Source organism: Dicentrarchus labrax, unplaced genomic scaffold, assembly GCF_905237075.1.
Source record: "Dicentrarchus labrax unplaced genomic scaffold, dlabrax2021, whole genome shotgun sequence".
NCBI classification, from domain to species: Eukaryota; Metazoa; Chordata; class Actinopteri; family Moronidae; genus Dicentrarchus; species Dicentrarchus labrax.
The window spans coordinates 6,019,161-6,043,461 of NW_026136708.1; the positions used below are offsets into that span (position 1 = coordinate 6,019,161).

The 24,301-nt window shown below is 39.3% G+C and overlaps 1 protein-coding gene across 3 annotated transcripts in view; it reads left to right on the forward strand.

Moving 5' to 3' along the window:
• Positions 1–14,315, forward strand: part of LOC127368298 (centrosomal protein of 128 kDa) — a 38,068-nt gene extending 23,753 nt beyond the window's left edge. Inside the window, exons 18-25 of one of the 3 annotated variants that reach the window (XM_051408927.1) lie at positions 6–65; positions 1,934–2,126; positions 5,673–5,722; positions 6,970–6,993; positions 10,243–10,320; positions 10,584–10,697; positions 12,523–12,635; positions 13,515–14,315. In XM_051408927.1, the coding sequence (XP_051264887.1) occupies positions 6–65; positions 1,934–2,126; positions 5,673–5,722; positions 6,970–6,993; positions 10,243–10,320; positions 10,584–10,697; positions 12,523–12,635; positions 13,515–13,551 (669 nt within the window). In that variant the 3' untranslated portion in view covers positions 13,552–14,315. Of the gene's footprint in view, positions 1–5; positions 66–1,933; positions 2,127–5,672; positions 5,723–6,104; positions 6,994–10,242; positions 10,321–10,583; positions 10,698–12,522; positions 12,636–13,514 lie in introns of those variants that run through there. The other 2 variants (XM_051408926.1, XM_051408928.1) reach the window with 2 other exon arrangements.
• The last annotated feature ends 9,986 nt before the right edge of the window (positions 14,316–24,301 follow it).

Below are 24,301 nucleotides of genomic sequence, written 5' to 3' on the forward strand. Positions count from 1 at the left end.
AACAGGCGATCTCCCAGAAACCTGGATTAGTGAAAGACCCACACCGCTGGCTAGCTGAGACAAAGGTATAATTATTACATGCAGTAGTGCTGCCTTCCTTAAAAGGGATTATTCCAAATAATCAATTATATAATTAAGAAAACACAAGATTAAGCATTTGACACTGTTACCATGAACATCATGCTCATACCCGGGAAATACAATAACATAGGATATATGTAATCAATGATTTGGTCCTTGCAAATGTAAAATGATTGTACCATCCACACATTGTTGTATTTCTGCTTGTTTAAAACCAACATTTACAGTAGTATAACCTCTCAAAAAAGAAGATTTATTGTTGAAGAAACCTTTTCACAGCTGAGCACTGATGTGTGGTGAGAGTCAGCAGTGATCATAATGAAACTGTGGAGTTCAAGGATTTGTGACTGAATGTGCTTCCATAATAATCATAAGGGCAAGGACAATTGTAAACTGCACTCCACTTAGAAGTGTAGTCATAGTACGTTGTTTCAGTGGTTTTCATTCCTCGAAGCCAACATTATGGTTAAAATGATGTTCTCTTTTGGTGAGGCTCTTTTAATTGATGAAATTGTGAGACGCAGTTTTTATATAATGTGTTGCCATCTTGCCATTATTTTATTCGCTCTTGCATTAAGAGTTGCCTCCTGGCTTCTTTCCAAGACAAATTCGTTTAGTGTTACAATGATGTACTGAACAAAAGAAACATGTAATTATGGCTGTGGCGGTGATGCATGATACTGTGTTAAAATGTGTTTGCACAATTCATAGTGTTTATCACCATAATGTATATCTCCTGTCAGAAAGCTTTCAGAGCACGGTGCATTTACAAGAATAAAACAATAGAGTACAAGAGAGATAATTAGCTCCCTAGTTAGCAATTTTTATGTTAGTAAAATCTAGGTATGATTTACAGGCTTGTAGAACACAGTTAGAATTCCCAGTTAACCCATAATTTTGCATAACAACCCTTTAAATAAAACATTGTACATTTATTTACATTACCTGTTGACCGTGTGCTCAGCACCACATTGACTGGCCCGCTGTATTTTCTCTGAGATTTTATCACATTCATTTTGGCTGTGTTCTTCTCTGAACTTGAGTTTAACACCGTGGTCATAGCCAAAATGTTAACACATTGACTATACTTTGTGTTCAAAGAGATTTCAAGAGACTTATAAACTTGCAGCTTGGACAGTACTGGAGCAAAAAACCTTTTAAATTAAGATGTAATTTGTTTATTAAGAATTCGACTTTAAAGGGAAAACAGGATTCCCTTGTGATTTTCTTATATCAGTTTTTGTGACTTAATTAAGTTCCTATGAGATGTCCTTTGCATATGTTAGTGTGCAGACTTCCACATCAGATAACCAGTTAGAGCACAGTACTGTATGTATGATTACGTAAGGAAAATCATTTTTATTCTAAGAAACGGGTCTGAAACGCAGGGTGTCAAGGTAGAAACGGAGGCTTTAGTCTTAAAGATGTACTTCACCATAAACACGTTTTTTAGCTGTACCGTCATGAAACACATCAATGCTGGTGTTAAAACTGACAATAATATCAAATTTACAAAAATCTGCATTTTGTGTGTTGAAGTCTGCTCAACACCCAGTCTACTGTTTTAAATCATCCTGAACCCTGTAGTGTAAGATAGACTCGATCGTTTTGGGCGACTCTAACCTGGGAGTCTGTGAAACTGCTGCACTCATTTTCAAATGTATACTGATCAAGACCCATCATTCACAGGAGTTTCTGCAATTTTTTTCTAAACCTTTACTTAGTATTTTTCTATTCTGGTGCAGTAGTTGGATGAAAAATCTTTACTATAAGAAACCCCCAAAAAGACCATGCTACTTCCCCCCTCTCAAAAACAATTGTGCATTGATTTCATATTTATTTAACCAACCAGACCAAGCTACGCTGGCTGTGTGAGGAGATGCGGGAGTGCAACACAAGAGACCAGCGCCTAAGGAAGCAGCATCAGCAGACCAGGGATCAGCTGAAAGTGCTCAGGCAGAGCCGTGACTCGGAGCAGACAGCTCTCCTGCAGCGCCTGGACCAACAGGAGAAGATGTTACACTCCCTCAGCATTGAAAAGAGAGGTACACAAACAGTGTTTAATTAGAAAAATACACAAACATTGAGCATGTGAGAATGCAGTGTATGATTTTTTGGGTTTGGATGTATGTTTTTTTTCTCTCTCTCTCGCTTAAACAGTGGTACTACACCATCAAGGCATTCCAGTGAGTCATATGCCAACCAAATATAAGATATCAGAGCCCAGCATCATGTGAGACTAATCAGGCTCTGAGTTCTTTATTAAGCAGCTAATACCTGATTTTAAAAAGCATTATACCTGAAATCCTTCAGTTTGATGAAATAACAATAGTGATCTGGAAAATTCTGAAAATTTACCATAGCAAGCGCTTAATGAAAATGTAGTTATTCCTTGACTGTTGGACCAACAGTAACACTAACTTCCTGTTTTCTTCCTGTCTGATTTACATAATCACCCCGTCATTAACTAATTCAATGCCTGCATATTACTGATGCGCCTTTGTCACAGAGTGGTTCTTGTGTGTTGTTTTGTAATAGAAGCTTGTTAAAATGGCTGTTTGTGCCAGTGTATCTGATGCATTGTTTTTTAGACTGTGCACGTGGGCCTGTCTGTTTATGATTACAAATGTTTGAGAAAACATTTTAATGTGTGTGAACTTTGAGACTTCTATGGAAAATTGACTTGTTTTTCCAGTCCCAAGTCCCATTTTTGACTGAATTTCTCCTAATGAGCTGTAACTGCCAGAGGAAGAACAACTTGTTTTTAGCGCTTCATCTGAACAATACAAGGAAACGGGCCTAATTTGTGTTCCATTAACTGAGAGAAAGAGAGTTAAAAGGCACAGTGAGACCGTCGAGAGAGGGATAGGTAGACATGGACAGAGAGATGGAAGACCAATACATAGAGACAATCAAATGTCTGTAATTCCACTTGGTTTTTTTGGTCATAGTAATATTGAACCATTCTGATAAGCAATCTGATGATCCCACCTCATCTCCAGGTCCCCCTTTAGAAACACAGTTCATTCTGTCTTTGGACCCAATCAGCCAGTGTGGATTCACTGCAGGCAGAAGCACCGATATGGTCTTTTTCGTAATTAGACCTAAGAGTAATATCTGTGTCACAACAGCTACAAGATCTGGTTATTTAAATTGAAGGTGTGCAAATTAAGATTTTATCTACTGTGCTTTGAATATGGCTTCTCAGTAATGTGGTTGCTCAGTTGGTCTCTTGTTGTATTATTGCAGAGCGAGACACGACTTACAAATCCCTACCATGCATGAACACATACATTATGATGAGCTCTGTTGACATGATGCATTTGCAACAATACACTCAACCATGTAGTGTGTCCAATACTAATTATATTTTGGTTTACCTGTCCCCATCACAAGTGATTATTTTGTCTGCCATATATATTATCGAACAGGAAATTGTATTCTTATGAGATGTATTTTACTTGTAACTACTTGTCTGCTCATCTCAGTAGATTACCTGTTAATGCCACCACTCTGCAGAACCCTTAGTGATATACAGTAATTGTCTCTCAGTGAATGTATTAGTTTCAGATTGTCATTGCAGTCTGTGTATTTTTCCTTTAGAGATTCCATCACTTACACAGTTCTCTCTATTGGCCATTGCCTTTTAAAACAAGTCTGCACTGCATATAGATAACACTAGTTCTTGTATTATAAGAACAAGTTTGAGATGGGCGGTGACAGAATGTAAGTCTGTGTAAGCAGCAACAGCAGTCTGTTACCACCAAATTTGAACAGGTTAACTAAAACCAGGGGTTGGAGACTATGGAGGTTGGTTCCATAGGCAGAAATGGTGTATATGTATTTAAGTCAAATATGTTAGCCTGTGTAGCCAGATCATGTATGTTTGTTTACATGCACACATACTTGAGGAGGTGGAGATTCAGTCATCCCCAGGTAAATTGATATTGAACCTGGGATACCCTATACCAAGTCAACACCTAAGTTGCAACAATAAGCACTAGTTAAGAATAATACTTTATGATTATTTCATAATGACTAATAACAATGTATTAGTTTTTGTACATAAACTAATGTAATGTGTTGGCAGCACTTTATCAGAACAGTTGGCACAAAGCTTATTCTGCTCGGAATAATGCCAGAAAGAGTAAACATGGGTGAATATTGTGGCATTTGTGTAATAAAACTCAATTGCTTGGCTAAATGAAATCAGTTATTCCTCTAAATGAACACCTCATTAAACAAACAATCAGTGATTGTAATTAAAAACAATTTGGTGTTGCAATCAACAACAAACACAAGCAGAGTTTGTCTTCCCTCTACCTGTGTGAGTAGAAATAATCCACTAGCAGTAAACTGAAACAGTCTAACATATTGGGATAAGTAGTATTCACCACATGAAGAAAACAGTAAGTCTGTTTTTTCCTCTGGTACGCTGCGAGGTTAAGTGACTGAGTCTACCTTCCCATGCCTCATTGATTGAAATTGGTAAAAACTGCTAATTGTGGAAGGTCCTGGTGGTGTTCGTGTCTCTCCAAATGAAGTTGTTCTGTCTCTGATGCTGATTCAAGTCCTTTAACACTGAATATTTGATGATACTGAATCCTGATAGTCCTGAGCCCAACTTAACTACACAATACAACTGCAGCAAATGTGTGTAACATACGTTTTACAATTAAATAGCTTTGGGTAATGCTTTATTTTACAGGGGTCCATAAATTCCTAATAATTTCTTAGGACATTTCCAGGAAAGAATAATATAATTTGGAACAAATTATAGATAAAATAGAAACAGCATTTCAGTGGTACACTTCTTTTTACAGTAGTCAGTGCACAGCAGGGCAACTGAACATGTAAAAGAGGAGCACAATGTTAGTTCTGGCAAAGCATTCACATTGCACTTGCATTAGCTGTTTGGCATCAGCTGTTTCATTCATGCCTTGGTGGCTACCAGCTAACTAGTTCCTTCTGATCATATTCGTACAGGTGTAGCACATAACCTAACTCTTCTCACTATTACTCTGCTGATACACTTGTGGCAATATAATTTACTGACGCAGCTCCCTCAACCAGCCAGACTGCTGCAGACCGCTACTGGAAGTTTTTGGTGTTGGTTTGACTCAGATCAAATGTTTATGTATGTGGTTATTTTGAGAGCACCCTCAAACAGTAGAGCTGTTTTCTGCCAAACCTAACTGTACAATAACATGAGCTGTAGAACATATATGAGGAATCAAGACGTGAGTATAAATGTGGACAAACTAAAATAACCATATCAGAATTGTCTCCATTTCCCCAAAAGTTAGTACCAAATTACATGGTTATTAATCGTTTTGAAAAAGAAATTCATTGGAAAATATCAGGAAATAAGAAACCTGTAAAATAAAGTGTTACTGAATCTTGAATTACAACTTCCGTTTAGCATGAGGTAAAATTAAATACAAATAAAGTATCCGACACCTGCTGCAGATGGAGAATAAAGTCAACATATGCCTGGCTTGACTCCAATGCCAATACTTTGGCACTGGCACTGGCACTGGATAGGGGAATCTGGTGCAATCTCAGCTCATCAACAGAAATGTTTCTTTCAGAGCTGCTGGAAAAGACTCGCAGGAAGGAGGAAGAAATGAGAAGCCTTCAGGTTAGCCATTATATGTCTTTATTAATCCTTATCTGTTTGTCTGTTCATTTGTGTCTGTAAATCTGCAACATAAATAGTGGATTTTTAATATCCAGCTGGCCTAATTTCAACTATGTTGCCAAAAAGAGACAGCTGGTACTATTTCTGTTTATAAACCACATTGCCTTCAAATTCTTTTTCTTTTTTGCATATCTATTGGGTTGTTTTTGAGTAACTGCTGGGCTTTAATCATCTGAGTTCTGTGATGCAGTGCTACAGACATTAGTACACAGCCGTGGGTCTGTCAAACCCCTCGCAGCCTTGCTTGGACAAGTAGCTAATTACTGCAGACACGAGGCCTTGGAGTTTAAAAGCCACCAGAGGCCTTGTCTCTGTCTTTCAGTACCGCAGCATCTACACTTGGCAGGCCACCAACTCACCTAGTCTGGATTGGACTGGCCCCCAGCACCTCAACGGCCCTTTCCTCGCCATTAAACAGCTACACACACACACACACACACTAAAATGTCTGCTAAGCATTTGTTCTTTGCAAACGTGTGTTTGTACCTCTGTGAGTGTGCATGTGTTTGTGTTGGATACCGGGGTCCCATCTGTGGCTGCATGATGGCACCTGCCACAGCTCGTGTGCAATTAATCAGCCCTCTCAGACCCAGCCGAGCTTTTAATTATGAAGGATGAGGAGAGAGAGATGTAGAGAGGAAAGACTGATAGAGTGAGGGACGTAGACGAGTACGAAAAAAAAGAAAATTTGTGGGAGGGGGGCGGCTGAGGAAAAGAAAGTACCCCTTGTTACAAACCATCAACACATTACAGGCAGAGGGGGAGTAGCAGCCGGTTGGAGGGAAGAGCAGGTGTGCGTTTGAGTGGCAGATAAGAGGCATAGCATCACTTATGCATCGTTAGAGAGGGAACATCAGTCAGAAGCTGGATGAGCAGCCAGAGCGGTTTGTCTTTGTGTGTGTGTGTATGTGTCAGTGTGTGTGATAAGAAGCCTGTTGTGTGCTACAGACTCTCCCTAGCCCCTGCATTTCCCTCCCTTGTTACCTATTTATTGGAACACTCCATTCCTCTTTTCTGTCACTATTCTCCCACACACACTGGATTTCTCTCTGCTTATCTACTATTTTGAGCTGTTACCTGAACTCACCGTCTGGCTCATTTTGTTAGTTTAAACATTACTTTGGTATTGGGTCTTACTTTACTTTATATGGATATGAAGTAACATTGCTGTGTTTGTGTTTTTACAGGACCGTGTATTGGATCTGGAGATGGTGAGGTTTGATTTCTTTGATCAAAGTAATGAATAAAGTAGTAAAGGTGATATGCAGTATATGAAATTCACTGCTACTAGATGTCTGACAAGAGCCTATCATTTCATACCAAAACAAAAGCCCACCAGACTCCACTGACAAAAACAGTAATTGCAAATAATCCTTTAACACAGTTCAAACCAGACAGAAACAAAAATCAGTCTTTCTTTGTCTTTCCAACAATCAACAACACTGGTTTGATTGAAATAAACTCTTAATTCACAAAGTTCGATGTGAAAATATTAGAAAAAATGGGTTGCAATTGTGGCGTCAACGTAACCTAATCCAGAAACAGCCGTACTATAGCTATGCCTGCCACCAGACTCCTTTGACAAAACGATAATTTTATCTTGGATATCATAACATCGTAAATTCATTTAAAGGGGACTGAACAAAATAAAACTCTTAAAACCGTCTTTGTTAGTCTTTCCGCTGTTCCAGCAATCACCAACTCCAGTTTGTTCAAAATAAATCCTTAATTTACTGACATAGCAGTTTCACTCGCTCTACTATATACTATATATCGCTATACATTGGGACTCACATGCACTAACATGCATGCATGGTAAACAAAGCACATACAGGCTGGGATAGCAGCATGGGCGGGACACTATATATTTACATAGCAAATATTAGTTAGCTATATTAATGTTTTAAATCTCATAACCTTTAAAGATAATTGATGTGTATATTAGAGTTTACAAAACCTGGAGTTATGAATTGTCCTGGAGTTGTTAGATTAGAAGTCATGTTGACTTTCAGCATGATTCGGCGCAGCTGTTTTGGCAGGTTCACCTAAGGCTGTGTTTGTTTAGCAACCCATAGAGCCTAACAGAGGGTTAGAAATGATTGCTTTAGTCAAGGCTCAGAGCTCTGTTAATCATCATAAGTCTTACTGATGGGGTTAAGAACTGAGCTGTGCTGACAGTACAGTATTGACCTCACCATTCACACTGTTAACGTCCACTACTAACATCCTCAATCAGCTATTAGATGTCAGCCCAAAATTACTTAGCACCACTGAAAGGTTATATTGACCCAAGCGCTTTTTACTCTCTTGAAAAAAAGAAATGAATGAAGCTGTCTAACGCACGCTGTCTATCCATCACAATTATGCAGCATGCATGGCCACTTCAGCCTTCAATTAGCTGTTGTGGGAAAGAAGAGGAAATACCTCAGACCTCCCAACAAGTCAAATAATTTCTGCTTAAAACACAGCGGCAAGATGCATCGACCCGTCCTCCTCTCAACCCGGGCGGTGGGGATCAACCAACAGTCTTACTTGTATGTCAGTGTGCCATTCAGTGTAGCAATCAGCGTGACGCCTTGTAACAACCAGCTCCTTTGATGCTTAAATGCTCCATCTGAATGGGAATTGGAGGGCTATTGAAACATACAGCGGAGGGATGAATAGAATGGAGTGCAGCTAGAGCAGTTACTATATCAAAGATTGAGTGTTATAACAAGTCCTCAATTAGCTTTTGAATCGAACACAGTTTGTCATCATGTCTGTTACCATGTAGACTTGACCACACCGTTTTAAATTCATACTGCAGCATTTGTGCATATAATAGAATCCATAGTTGTTTATAGTAGTGTTGTAATGGGAACTGTATAGACTGCATTCGCAGCACTACTATTCTAAGATAGACACATGGATTGGGAGCAGAAAACAGTTGCCCAGAGTTGTTGTTAAAGAAATACTGCAATGGAAATCTTTCAGGTACCTGTGGCCAAGTGGTTCAAGTAGATATTATATGACCTGCTGTGGACCTTTGTTATCTATCATAATCACCTAAAGGACCTAAAACGTCCTCACCAACCATGCAGCATAATCCTGTCTTCCACTGTATATCCATATCCTCATATATCAATACATTGCTGAATATGGTACTTCTGGCAAATCTACTTCTGGCAAGTGTTGTATCAAAGGTGCCCTGTGGAGATTTTTTTTATTACTATTTTTACATTCAGGTCTTCACAGTACACAGGTATCTGTGAACGTCTATACTGAACGTCTTAAATTAGCTTCCTTCCTTGTAAAACATTTGCAGTGCCATTTAAAAAAACAATATCTATTTCAAATTATGCATTGTTTACGTCAATGTTTCCAGGCTTGCAGTCTTCTTTACTGCCTTTTTTGGTGCATTACAAACACTGACTGAATAGTGTGAAAACAGACAACAAACAAGACCTGCTCATGAAAACATCACTCTGTTGCACTAATAGTCAATGAAAATGTCAAGGCTCTATGGGACATCTTTTTAAAATGTGGAATTATGTAAAAATGTAAAATTCTGCTTTAGACATATATTGACAATAATCCTGGCATTTAAGCAGCCTGTTGTTTTAAACTCTACCACTCATTAGAAATAACAGCCTTGTAGATGACGTGTGTGAGCATATAAAGAAACATATTTACAAAAGTACTGTTTGGCTGATCTGTACGCAGTCTAAAGATAGGTTTGTTGTGCATATGTGCAAATGCTTAAACTGTTTATTATTTTAAGGGACAAAATATTTTATATGCAGTCTAATATTTCACATTCTGTTTTGTCATGTGGGACGACATAAATAATACATAAACGTGCTAACAGTATCGGCTGTGCACCCTTGTTATTTTGGTAGAACATCCCATTATCTCTGCAAATACAAAGGCATCAGTAGCTGCCACAGAGCCGTTAAAGCCCACGGACAGCTGATCCAGCTGTGCAGCTTTCATCAGTAATCATCGCTTCAGGTGACCCTTGACTGTAAACGACGTCTCATTTCACTAAATGTGTGTTTTTATTGATTATTCCGTCCTCGCTTCTGTTTCTTTCATCTTTTCCTCAGTCTTAAGTAAGTAGTGCTGAGGAACAAAGAAAAGACACATAATGGGAAGGGGAGGCAAGGGAATTGGGATGTAGCCCCGGTGTTTACCCGTAGATATTTCTCTATTTACTATTTAGTTGTTGCATTGTGGTGCTTTCTGCTTCTCCATTACATGGTAATTTATAATTTTGGAGTCTTTACTTGATTTCATTGTTTTTAAAATTTTAAATACATTTATATTTTGGATATTGTATTGATTTTCTCTGTTAAATCTCTTTTCAGTTAGTCATATTTGTAGCTGTTGCAAATTTAAATGGCTGGATTTAAATGTCAGGCAAACCGAGAAACTCATATTGTTATGTAAATTAACTGATTTTGTGTGTGTGTGGTTTCCAGAACACAAGAGTAGCCCTGGACCACTTAGAGGCACTTCCAGAGAAACAATGTCTGATGGAGAACTTCAAAGATTTGGAGGTGGGTTCACTTCAAGCCTAGAGTATTTTTTAATGTAATGAAATACAGTTAACATCCAACCGTGGGTGCAGTAAAAATTTAAAATAATAATATAAATCAAACAAAAACCATGCAGAAAGCCACCAAAGAATAACATTGTAACAGATTTATTATAACCATATTTATCCAGTTAATGTGCATTCATTTTATTTTTGGCCTGGTTAAGTACAGTCGTCTTTAGTCTGGTTGGTTATGATGACACAGCCTCCATTTTGTGCCTTCAGGAATCCCAGCGCCAGAGGGAGATGGTCGAGCAGCGCTACTCCAAATACAAAGAGATCGTCTGGGACCTGCAGCACCAGCTGGACGAGTCCAAGCGCAGAATCCAAGAGTACAGAGTACGAACACACACACACACACACGCAGACAGATGCAATTCTGTACTCTAGAAAAATTAGCTTTATAATGCCTTACAAGAGCCTGTACTCCCAAACAACAACCCACACTTTTTCTATTTCAGTCACTAATTGCACTGCTTTGTTCAAACAGCAGCAGTTTGGATAAGGATAGCCTGACTTTGAGAGCCATTTATGAGTCTAGCTCGCCCACACCGCTGCCAATGTGAGCACCGCACCTAATTTGCAACTTGTATGAATAAATGAATAATTTCACATGCTGGTAATGCATCATGGATGGACAGAGTGGGACGAGCTCGAGCAATGGCACAAATGTGCACTCAAACAAAACTGGAATTTTACCAGTCACTGTTAATTGCTACAGTCATCTCCTGTGCTATAAAGCCGTCAAGGGAGCCATCAAGACATCATTGTTGACAGCTGATTGCCATCCGCAGTTTGCAACCTCCCCTAAACAGCCACACAGTCACTTTTTAAATGGTTTTAATTTGCCAGATTACCCTATTGGTTTGCCAAATGACTCCCGTGCTGAGCGATAAGTGGCGATTGCATTAGTTTAATAGCTGCTGCCCACTCGGGGTTTGTTTAAGGAAAAAGGATGGATGGAATGTCTTTACAGAACTTCCATCTTGATCAGTCAGCAATGCCAACAACAACAACAAATAGCTTCTACACTGAATGTAATAGTGGCTCTCTGACTAAAACACCGGCTTGGGTCAATGCCTGTCCTGTCATTACAGGGCATCTGCAATGTTGATGATCTATAAACAGGATAAAAGAAATCTAAAATGTGTGTCAAACTTAAAGAGACAGCAGCAACTTGGCGGGCCTTGCAACAGAATCGCAAAATATCTTTTAGAGATCTCTTTTTAGGCTGGGGCACTTGTGCCTGCATGTTTACAGGCAAATAAAAGTCTGTGAAAGAAGCTTTTATCATACACTGGTGCACACTGTCCATAGAGGAACTCAAATCACTCATTTTGCAAACAGAATATTTTATCATTCTGTAGAGCACTTGGGATGTCCAAACAAGTATTTTGTGGACACAAAATGGCTCACAACTTTTATTTGAAGGTACTTTGAGTTAGATTTTGTGTAGTCTATGTGCTCTGTAAAGTGCGTTACTGTAAGACATGCCTTATACAGAGTTCTGTCTGATATTCTGTCCCCAACAGACAGGTATAAAATCTCAACAGTTATTGGATGGATTGTTTTTATTATTCAATGGCACAGACATTTGTTCCATCTTTCACTGGTTGTTCATTCAATTAGTTTAATCTTTGCATCATCATCACACCGTGAGAAGAATGATTGACTCATGATGGCAATTGCCTGACTAATAATAAGTGTAGTTTACATACTGAATAAATAGTTTTTTTCCTTTATTATTATTTACAATTTGTGGGTAAACAGTTTCACCTCCTCTCTGTCCATATGCACATTCTCTCTCTCTCTCTCTCTCTCTCTCTCTCTCTCTCTCTCTCTCTCTCTCTCTCTCTCTCTCTCTCTCTCTCTCTCTCTCTCTCTCTCTCTCTCTCTCTCTCTCTCTCTCCTCTGCGAGTCAGTTAAATGGTGTTTAAATGTCAGTGTTATTGAATGCATTTCCGTTCATGTCCTGGAACTCCATCCATGCACTTCCTTGTATGTCCAACAATGTAGGGCTGAACCTGACCAGCTGAATTTGAGAAACTATACCTACTATTGCTAAGGCTCTAAAAGCAATCACATTTCCTTTCTGATGTGTAACGTGCAACGCAGCCTCACTGACTTTCAGCCTTGTCGGTTTCTGTGTCCTCCTGTCTTCCAGGACGAGAAGCTGGACGCCACTTCCAGGAGCCTGAGACTGGCTGCTCTTTCTTCCTCCATCAAAGGCCCAGGCACATTCCTTAGCAGCTCGCTGAGATCTGACACACTGTGTGAGTATGTATATACTGAAGCTACAAAACCTGTGCTCTGTCAGCTTATCTGTTGGTTGGTTTGATGGTAGTCATGTTTTTTTTTTCCTGCATCTCTGCAATGCTAGATCATTTGAAAACATGTACAAGTATTTTGAAATGTGTTGTACTATAAAAGTCTGCACAATGGCTGGACGGCTAAAATACAAATCCAGTTTATTTTTGCAAGACACAATTATGAATTCACTTTTTAATACAAAATGTATTACACTTCTCCCAGCAAATGTCATAATATTAATATTTTCCTGTCAAATTGTGTGTTCTTGGGCAAATAGACACTGTCACTGGGTATTTGTTTCAGTACAGATGAATTATGCAGTACCAGTATATCATTAAAAAGCTTAAGTTGTGATGTACATAATTATATGTGATGAATTTCACCGTGGCAGTCTTAGAGCATGGTAAGTTCTCCGTTCAGTATTTCAGCATGGTGCCCAGAGCTCAAACTTTCCATCAGTGCTCTGGCTGTGTGTCTGTATCACTGCCAGTGGCTCATAGCCAAAATCACTTGTAGCACTTTCCTAAGCTGCTTACAGATATTTGGCACAGTGTGAGAGGAGCGTACTTTCTGTGGCTTTGTGTCTGTTATACCTCCAAGAATTATGGTGACCAAAACATATCTATGGCTATTTAACACTATTGTTTATATACAACACAATTATCACATGTATTCATGACTACTCTGGTAGTAACAGGTAGTGCTAATCATTTAGGTACTACTTGTAATGGAATATCCAATACCAGTAGAGAGGAATATAGTACTCCCACAATTTTGGGCTGTGACTGGGTGATAGACAGGGAATATAATTGTTTTTCACTCACTCTCCTCCCTCCCTTTCCACAGCTCCTCACAAACGCCTGACCAGTTCAGACTTGGATGACTCCACAGTCAACGGGGCCAAACCCCTCTCAGATTAGCCCGACCTCATGTGAACCTCAAGTGATCCTTTATCTGTATCCGTACAAACCCAAACACACGGTGCTTTACAGCTGATTCTACCTGCCTCGTGCTCATCCAGAACAAAGAACAACTTGACTGTACCAGGAGGCCTTGCACTCAACACTAATCCTCCTCGACTACCTCAACCAGGCAATCACCGAAGGTGCTCAAGAGCAGAAGGGTAAAAGTGAGATTTCACAACAAACTTTGACAAATACTTTAAAGGAGGAGATACAAGTTTGGACACTGTAAAGGATGGTATACTGTTAAGTGTTTAAATGTTATTTATAAGAGCCTGAAATGAATGTATTTAATGTATGAATTTTTTTTTTCACTGTTACATTTCTTGCCATTGTTCCAACATTTTAACTGCTCAACAGCTATTTTAAACATTGTTTACCTTATGACCAATCTGTACTCTTATTATCATGCCAATGTGTTTGTGTTGAAATTATTTAGTAGAACTACTGGTGCCTTTCGAAGAATATGCAGTTTTGTTATTTTACTGACACAATGGATTGTCTTCATCATGAAAATGTGAGGAATCTGTTGTTTTTCCATGTTTTAAATTTATTGACCAACTGTCTTTGTTTTGTTTCATACAGTATATATTTGTAAAAACAAACACTAAGCACAAATAGATTTAATTTTTTATGTAATACGAAGAGAGTGTATGCACTACGAATAAATCCCCATGCAACTAAATGTCTGGTTCATAAGCACACTTGATGTCCCCTTCATTGCAGAGTGAAGTGTTTGCTTTGCAGCAACCGGGTAGGTTGCAACTACTCCCACTGGTCTTTTGCTAAAAACCTTCATTAGAGATAACAACCTAAAGCCACATGAGAGAGAAATGTCCTCTTAATTTACTGCTCAACTTCAAAGGTGTAAACACATTACCTGCTGTGCAAACATTCCTCAAAGTTGTACATAATCTCATTTGAGCCGTATGTTTTTCGAGACTTTGTGCAGTACCTTGGAAAGGTACTGTAAGTTGGTGTACAGTATAAACCTGACCAAACACCCTCAAACACAGCTAAACACATAAATAAATAATAATACAATAAATAATTAAAATGTGTGTAAAAACAAAATATAAAGTTTTATGTTTCCTGAGCTCTGATCTGTTGGTAAAAATGCAGTCAAGATTTTTATTTTTCTCACTACCGTCAATGAATTGATAAAATAAAGTTTAAATACAAGAGTACGCTTTTAACTAGCCCCATTTATTTTTATTTTTATTGTTTTTGGTAAATTTAACATTTCCCATTTTAATTTCCTCACCAAATGTGGAAATGTTGCCTGTGTAAAATAGGGAATAAAAGGATTGAAGGACCAGTGTGTATGATTCAGTGGCATCTAGCGGTCAAGATGTAGATTGCAACTATCTGAATACAGCTTAGCCTTTTAAGTATATAGGACCGAGGTCAGCAACCTTAACTATCAAAAGAGCCATTATTGTCTGGAGCCCCAAAATATATTTATTTATTATTAGCTTTATAATGCTAATTTAATCACCACAGATCAAGCATGTCAGTAGGCTAGCAGATAAATGACAAATCTGTTCACACGCTAATACAGTCTCTATTTTCCTCTGAGACTTTGTTTTGGATTTGGACTCCATAGCTAGCCTAGCTAGGGAGACTAGAAGCCACGACTATGGAGGTTCTGAAAAGACATAATGTATGACGCACCTTTTTTTATTCAATGAGTAATAGCTACACATTTTTACAATTGGAGAATATCACTTTAGACCAACAATGATGAATGAAAATGTTACATAATAACCATTAAAGCCACAGGGAGCTCAGGGAGAGGAACAAAAGAACCACATGCGGCTCTGGGGTTTGCCTACCCCTGCTGTAGATGAAACTACAGTGGCTGTGAATCATGGGAATCTAGAGCCAGTGTTAGGTTTGTCCATTCTTGGCTACTATAGAAACATGGCCATTCAACATGGCAGACTGTAGGAAAGGACCTGCTCCCTTTCTAGATGAAAACGGCTCATTCTCGGCTAACAAAAATTATTCATATTTTCAGGGTGCTCTTACACTAATGAAAACATGCTTATTAATATTATATTCACTTTCTTCTAAATGTTACACACTGGAACTTTAAATGTGACCAAACAAAGAGAAAAACGAAATGAGCTAGTGAAAGATAAATAGAATTGATTGGTGGTTAAAAAAAATTATATCCTGTTATTACATTTTGTCACTATCAGGGCTCCATAGAATCTGTCTTTTTCTAGTGATTTAATTGGGGTGCTTTAGTGGTTGATTACTCCCCCAGAAAGTAAAATGAATTTCACCACTGGTAATCATTTCAGTTTTACTCACCACAGTCATGTTTCTCAAGTAGCATGGTACTTTTAAACCTGAAACAAGACATACATAAGTATGAATTTGTGAAGCTAAACTTCCCAAAAAGAAATACGATTCATGCACCTTTACTAAATCCAAGCTTGTGGGGGTTTTGGAGCTTTGTGTGTGCCAGCTGTACAACACAAATCCTCTCCTTTATAAGCTCCTGCAGGTGTCTTTTGTACAGCAGCCTGTAATATTCAAAGAGAAGAAAAAAAAAACTTAATTGACAGCTAAGTAGTCCTCTGCCTTAATGAAAATCAAAGCTTATTTGAGTTTTGGCATTTTTGAACGCGCTTCGGTACTAATGTACCGTCTCATCCTCTGAAGGAACAGCACTGTTATCTCTTTAAATCACTTTCAAAAAGGAGAAAGTCTTGCATTTAGAAGAGGCAAAGTTTTTGCTAGACTTATTAACAAAGGCAAAACAAAGTGTTCCACATAGTCCAAGCGATTACAGGTCCAGTCTGACAAAATGTGTCTGTGTTTTATGAAGCAGCATCCAGAGGAAAGCAAAGCTCAACCAAGCTTAGAGCAAAAATGAGCTGCGGCGCTGTACTAAGCCTTCGCTCAATCCCTGTTTCCCCTCTTAAGTTCTAAGTACATTTGGAAAGCCGAGGTCCAGAGAAAATATTGAGCAATTCTCTGAGCACATATTCCAGCACAGTTTGTGTGCACATGTGTGGTGACCACTCAACATACTGTAGATTTTACATTCATCTATTGACTTGTGATAGCTGGTTCAGTTAGGCAGTTAGCACTAAACACAGACAGATGGTGAAGTCGCAAACAGTCCAGAAAGTCTAACGGATACCTGGAGACTATGAAATTGAAAATTTAGGATTGTTTTGCTTTGTAACTCACCTGTCAGATGAGAGCAGAGTGAGTTTTGGCAATAACATTTGTTCCCCGTTAGGACTCAAACTTGTGCTCAGACTTAAATTTGAAGATGATGAGCAATCTCAGAGTTTGGCTTTTTCATCCCCTCATTCATCATAGTATTGATATTTTCACATTTGTCTAAATAAATCATATTTGGCAGTCTCAGTCACACTCGCAGACATCCCCCAGCTCCCTAATGTACTTCTCTATACTGTAACTACGTCCCTAGGAAAGTGTCTGCTTATCTAAGCTATATTAGGTTGCAAAACACATGCAAACTCATAGATCAGTCCTGCTGTTCCCAGCAGACTAGTTTCCCCATTTACATTCTGCCCCATCATTAGTCCAGCTTTACTCCACTTTGTCAGGTTGAGAGATGTTAATGAATAAATTCAGAGCTTTCCACTGGTTTGTGTTTGTATTTTCCTGCAGAGGATGTTAAAAAAAAAAAAAAAGAGTTTGTAATCTGCATTTGCACATGCATGAGAAATATAACACACATCTGTCTGAGCTTGTCAGAATAAATTGCAGCATGACAGTCAAAGTTATTTAAAATGTGCCAGTAGTATTCAGATCTATTCAGGAGGACTCACAGAATTCTTCTTTCCCTGTCTGTATGAATGCAGAAAGGCTGAGAAATCAGGTCATTAGCAGGGTGATGCATGTTCAGAGCTGACAATCAACACACACAAGCAACACATTCAGACACACACATTCTTTCTCAGCTCTCAAATACATATATTGTTGCACAACTATTGTGAGGCAGCTTCTGGAGATGAGAAAATGTTTGCCTACCTTCTGCTTAGTTGTGTCCTCTGTCTCTCAGCTCAACCTTCCACCTTTGCTCTGCTGGTGTCGCTCAGGTGTGTCGCATCAGTGGATCATTACCAGTCAGACATGACCCCCCCCACACACACACACATGCCATAGTCTTCCAAACGTATTTCTCGTGTAATAGTATGCAGATAGGAGGCAGACACCCTCACCACATTCAAGAGTAGGCTTAAGACATTCCTCTTTGATAAAGCTTATAGTTAGGGCTGGAGCAGGTTAGTCCTGAACCATCTCTTAGTTATGCTGCTATAGGCCTAGACTATCGGGGGATTTCCCATGGTGCACTGAGCTCCTCTCTTCCTCTCTCTTTCTGCACTCATTCATGTCCCATTAATGCATGTTACTTACTTCACTTCTTCCCCGGAGTTCTTGTGCTTTCTCGTCTCGCAGGTTCTTATCGATCCTGGTGGAGCCTCCTGCCATGGTCCTGCCTGACTGCCATTGCTAATATCACTGATATTAGTGTTATTATTATTATAAGTATTATTATTATTATAGCAACGGTTACTGTTGTTGCTGTTGTCACTGCTCATTGTCCCCAATCGTTGCTGTTGTCATGTTCATCATCATCAGTCACTACTATTAGTGTAGTTGTTGCTACTGTTGTTGCTGTGCACCTGTCTCTCTCTCTCTCTCTCTCTCTCTCTCTCTCTCTCTCTCTCTCTCTCTCTCTCTCTCCTCTCACCCCAACTGGTCGAGACAGACGACCACCCACCTAGAGCCGAAGGATCTGTCCTAGGTTTCTGCCTTTTAACAGGCAGTTTTTCCTTGCCCTTGTCGCCAAGTGCTTGCTCATGGTGGTACTGTTGGGTCTCTGTAAATAATGTTATAAAGAGTTCGATCTAGACCTGCTCTATTTGAAAAGTGTCCTGAGATAACTTCTGTTATGAATTGGCGCTATACAAATAAAATTTAATTTAATTTAATTTAATAGATACACATAAAAGCTCTTGAGTTAAACGATAATTTCTCCACAAAAATACATACAGTTTCATAAAATCCACAGAAGCTTTCATAGAACTTTGGTCACATGATAATTGGTGTTCTTACATGGTGGGAGAAGGTCTATTCGAGGATGGTCTGTGGTGTTGAATGTGAATGGCCTCCTTGATATTTCATCATGTGACTCTCGGTCGATGATGATGGCTTGTGATCATCCCCATGACAACTGAGCAACTCCATCCAGCGAGGATGGCTGAAATCTTAAGAAAATACCAAATAAGTGGATCTTGTGTGTGCCAAACATCTTTCTGAAAAGACATATTGCTGCAATCACCACAAATACATTAGCATTCAATTTACCTCCACTATATGTGGCTGCAGCAGAAATCAAAGACTGATATATCTTAAAACAAAAAAAAAAAAGGTTAGACTCCAATAGGGGGAAGTTGAAAAAAATAAAGATTTATGTAATTTGAGTGAACCAGACCTCTAAATTCTCATTCATTGGAGGCCTAGAGATGCAACTGTGCTTATTAGTGTCATATCTTAACATTTTTTGTTGCCCTCCTGGTTTAGATTCAATATCAATAAGGATAATTTTACTTTAGACAGCACACCCTGCAGCTGTGCAGGACCCAGTCAGTGGTGTGCTCAAGGGCATCACAGCAGGATGGCTATGTATAAGTTTAAACGCCCTGGCAGGCAGACAAACATACATATAAGCCCTTCCTCACAGATACCGTGATTCCTAAAGTTGAATATTATCCCACTAAAACGGCCATTAGTAAACACAGCAACCCCTTAGTGTTGCTTCTGCCTCTCACAGCCAATCAAACAGCAATGGGGTGTTTGCCACCGTTGCTTACTGCCGTTATAGTGCTGGCGTAAGCCTCTGCAGCAGCCACAGAGGCTGATTCCCATTAGAACAAACCTATTTGGCTTGCATTACAAACCCATTCAATCAGGCAGCCATGCTCTGCTTTTTCGTTTAAGCCCGGAGGCTGAGAGTGTATCCAGCCGCTGTCGTTCAATAAGTGAATGGGTTATTGCAGCTGAGTCTCCGTATCAACCTCATTTTCTCCTGGGCTTGGGGGGGGGAAACATATTTTTTGCACAATTGTTGTGCAACAATTTGTATTTATAACCCATTTTAAAATAAGATGAAGTGCTGTACACTGTGTTTGCTCATCGAATATGCAACAGTCAAGGGTGAGTGGAGTGATTTCCATGTTTGATAGCAGACAGGTGTGGAGGACCAGCCCGCCGATCGTGATGCCAGAATGACCTCTCCTGGCACTGTGAGCGGGTCCACGCGCCATTTATGGCACGCTCGAGTGTCATCACTTGTGAGGACCTGTGCTAAATCACAGGGAGCAGCTCTGCATAGACTCACAGCTACCAGACGGTGACTTTTATGAGCCAGTTGTGAATTGACTGGAGTGACGGCTGTAATAGTTACAGATTCAGTGTCATTAGTTTATTACTTATCATTCACTGCGTTGCATGAATATGTGATTAGCCTGCAAATGTGGGATAAGGGTTCTGACTCTCAGGGCCCTGGGCAGAGTCTGGTCTGAATTTTTCTTCATAATCCTCCTGTGTATATGTCTAATTAGCTTATTATTCTTTTAGTTCATACAGCACTGGTTTTGAAACAGGTTGGGATGAAATCTACAAAACAAATGAAACCCGCTCTGTGCAGCTGCTGCAATATCAGTGACCAACTGGAACAAGCAGGAATAAAACTTGGCTAGCTTATAACGATTTGGACATTGAGAAAATGATTGTAAAAACTGGTACGGTAAAGGAATTTTTTTTTTTCAAAGAAAACATTTCTTCAAACATGGGGGGGGATTAATGCTGGATATAGATGTAAGTTCTGAATGAAATAATGATAACACGTGAAGGAGTCTGAAAGAAAAGGGGGCCAAGAGTCACCTCCTGCACCCATGACCCATAATTCCTAGCATCCCCTCAGCTGTTGTATGTTAGTTTAGTTATAATGTTATGGGGAGTTTTCCGTAACACTCAATTAAAACAGGTTGCACCACACAAACTAGTTCTTATGTAGAGATTATTTTCTAGTTACACCTACAGGATGGAACTAACATAGCTTGCTACCAGTTTTGATTAAAGAATAAAACAGGAACTGTTTGTGACACAACCTAAATATGATACAAATGTTCAAATTACATTTCATAACATACAACATACACTACTGTTCAAAAGTTTGGAATCGCCTGCCACAAAAGCTTGATTCAGTACAGCCAGATGTGTGAGAGGACTATTCTATATTTCTGAATGATCTTTGATAGTGTTATAGAAAGTCCTCTTTACAAATACATTTTGTATGAAGGGTGTGAAGTTCCCTCTGTACAATAGTTTAACTGAACTGACAACTGAAAGGTCAGAAAGAGACAAAGATCCATCTGAGCAACAGTTCAGTAAGAATATAAGGAATCAGCAGTCAGTGGGGAAAGGAATTGGAAGCTTGGCATAAGCAGCAAAATCTGTGAAGATTTAAATAGGAATATGTTACTGTTTCAGTGTCAAGTGCACAATGACATTTCAACAAGCTGAAATGAATGCATGTTGCTTTAGCAAAGCTATTATTAACTTCTTAACTTTGAAATAGAATCAGGGTTAGTACTACTGGAATATCAGAATATCAGCTGAACATACGACAGACAGTTTAAACGTGTTCAGTGTAACCACTGAGTAGACTGCAGAGGGCCCAAGGAAAAATGCTCCCAAAATATTTAGAGCCCAATTACACTGTTGTGGTTCAATAATGATCCATCATGTACACATTTCTGGACTGTAAAACAAACTGAAGGGTATTTTGGGAAAAATGGTTATAACAGTATTCTCCCCTGTCAGGCAGCACTGTGGAGACATCGACTAAATGTTTTAATCATTTGATTATTATTATTATTTTGGGGCCAAAACTATTTCAAATGTAAATAATATAGCTGGTGTCTGTATTATATTTATATTATATATTTGTATTATTAGTCTCTATCCGTTGAAATAGCTATTATTGAAGGACCATCAATATAACACGTGGTTCCAGACATTTGAACGGTACCTTAAATTACAGAATATTATGCCGATAATGTAAGACCAGATAATGGCAGCTAGTTTAGCATAATAATAATTTCTCACTTATTACAAACTGAATACTACTAACTCTGAAACACACACAATTCTCTGTTTGCATTTATAAATCAAACAAAGTCACACCTACATTTACCAAGGATTAGAAGTTAGGTTTAATGTATCTATAATATGCTTTGGCCCCTAAAACTGTAATTCATAGAAGTTATGCTACAGTTTGTGATAACAACTGATTCACATGCTATATATATATATATATAATAAGTATTTACTAACGAAGACAAGTGTTAATGATGTAACACAATATAATAAATCACTAGTTTGAAAGCTGGTAATTACTAAGTGCTTAGGATGGACTGTAAATACAAATGTATGAATAGATTCATGAATAGCTGGTGCAACCTACTGCTGTGTTTGTGTTTCTGTACACCTAATATAAATCCTGTTTCACCTGCCAGGGCCGAGCTAAGAGCCATCCAAATAAACCAGATAGATGTTTTAAAAGTTTTATATAACCAGGCAACTCAATTAAAAACAGATTGTTATTTGCCTCGACTGGCTGGCTAGAGCAGAAAGACCTCATGTGGAACTCAGTTTTGAATTTGCAATGTGTTATCAGCAGTAGAGTCGTCTTTCCAAGCAACGCTGATCCTTTGCCACAATTTAAAAAAGAGCTGACATTTTTTTTGTCAATCTTGATGAAAATGTCGCACTTATTGCTGGAATTTTCTGTTTTTGATCTTTATCACTTAATGTATCCAAACCACCTTAAACCCAAACTGACCTTTTTTGAATTTTAATTCGAGCAGCACACAGAAACCCAAACAGCCTCAGCCACCATCACTTATAGTCAAGTCATATTTCACCGCTGGTTTTGCCGCAGTCACCATTACAGCAGCTGAAATAGTTTCACTTGAATCAAATCTCTTGCTTCCCAGATCCCATCCTGCCTCACTTTACATCTGGTCTGAACAGGCAGGGCCGGGGTCGGCCTGTGGGCTGTGCAGGGACCGTGGGGAGTGGAGCTGCTGCCGAGATACTCATTGCTTCATTGGGATTCTCACTGGATCCAATCACACTGTCAAGCTTGGATAGGAGGCCTGTCTCCCTAGGTAGTGGATATAGCACACACACACACACACACACACACACTCACACACTCACAGAGTTTTGAACATCACTCACTGACACATACAGATGGAGACGGAGACATACAGTATAAATGTGCACCCACGTACTCATGCACCCTCCACCAGCATCATACACGCTCAATCTCGATCCTCACAAGCCTGTTGATGCTGCTGACTGCAGAGCAACAGTGAAGCAGTGTTTTGGTGTGCAGCTCAGGCTCGCTCTCACTCCTGTATTTTGCAGCCCGGTCTCGTCTGGGGAAACTAACCTACTTGAATCCTCCAAATTCTGTTCCACTTCAGTGATAATCCATTCAAAGTTATGGTAATAATACTCTAATGTCAAAATTAAAAACACCTATTAGATGCACTCTGCCAAACTGTTCAAAATTACAGACTTTAGACTTTAGACTTTGGTGTTTGTGAAAGTTTTCTGCTAATATAAGACTTTTTCCCGTATGTGCACTAACATGCATTATGTACTCATGCCAATAAATACCCTCAAATCTAAAAATCCTGAGCTGCCAGACCTGGTCCCTAGATGGCACTGTGTCCACTAGGCGAGAAGCAGCCCTGCTGTTTATCATGCAGCTGTGACAGCCTGTAAAAGCTTTTGTCAGTGGAACTGAAGATTTAGAGCCTAGATTAGCGCATTCATATCTTGGCAGTTAATTAGGGCTGAGGAGCTAACTGAAAGCTTTGGCTGCTGAGTGATGGAGCGGAAGAATAAGAGGAGGTGTGCTCCCTGCAGGGAGACACAAAAGTGAATTAAGTGCACACATACAGTATATATACCTGACTGTTCTGCTAATGTATGTGCACCCACTGAGATATATTAATATGTATGCTTAACCCGTGTGCAGCCACTAAACCACTTCTCTCTGTGCGTGTGTGAACTCTGATGTGGCTTCAGCGTGCATACACACGCCTACACACACCGACGAACGAGACACATGCACTTCTTTTTGAGGTTTGTGCGTGTGTGTGTGTGTGTCCTTCATAATGCTGGAGTTAAGGTCAGCGGGCTCATATTCTACCTGTCAGGACTGATCACCATCGCCTTCACAGCTGCTTTGCTCCGGTCCGTGGAGGATACAGCATCTCTCCTGAATCTTTACTGAGAGAAAAAAAAAATAGCTGCATGTCTACAATCTATACAGGGGAGCCATAAAATGCTACAGCTGCAGACGCTCCCCAGTGCTCAAGGTGTTTTACAGCATCCTGCCTCAGTGTAGAAAGCAACAAAAACAGATTTCAGCTTTAATCAGTGACATAGCTGATGTATCGCTCTCACAACACCGCTGTTTATTTGAAAGGAAAAACATGCCATAAAGCGTTTAAGTGGAATTAACCAGTTCATTAGTTGAAGTAAAATTTCATGACAGGTCAACTGTCAGCCTTTAAATGCACGAAGGGGAGCCGA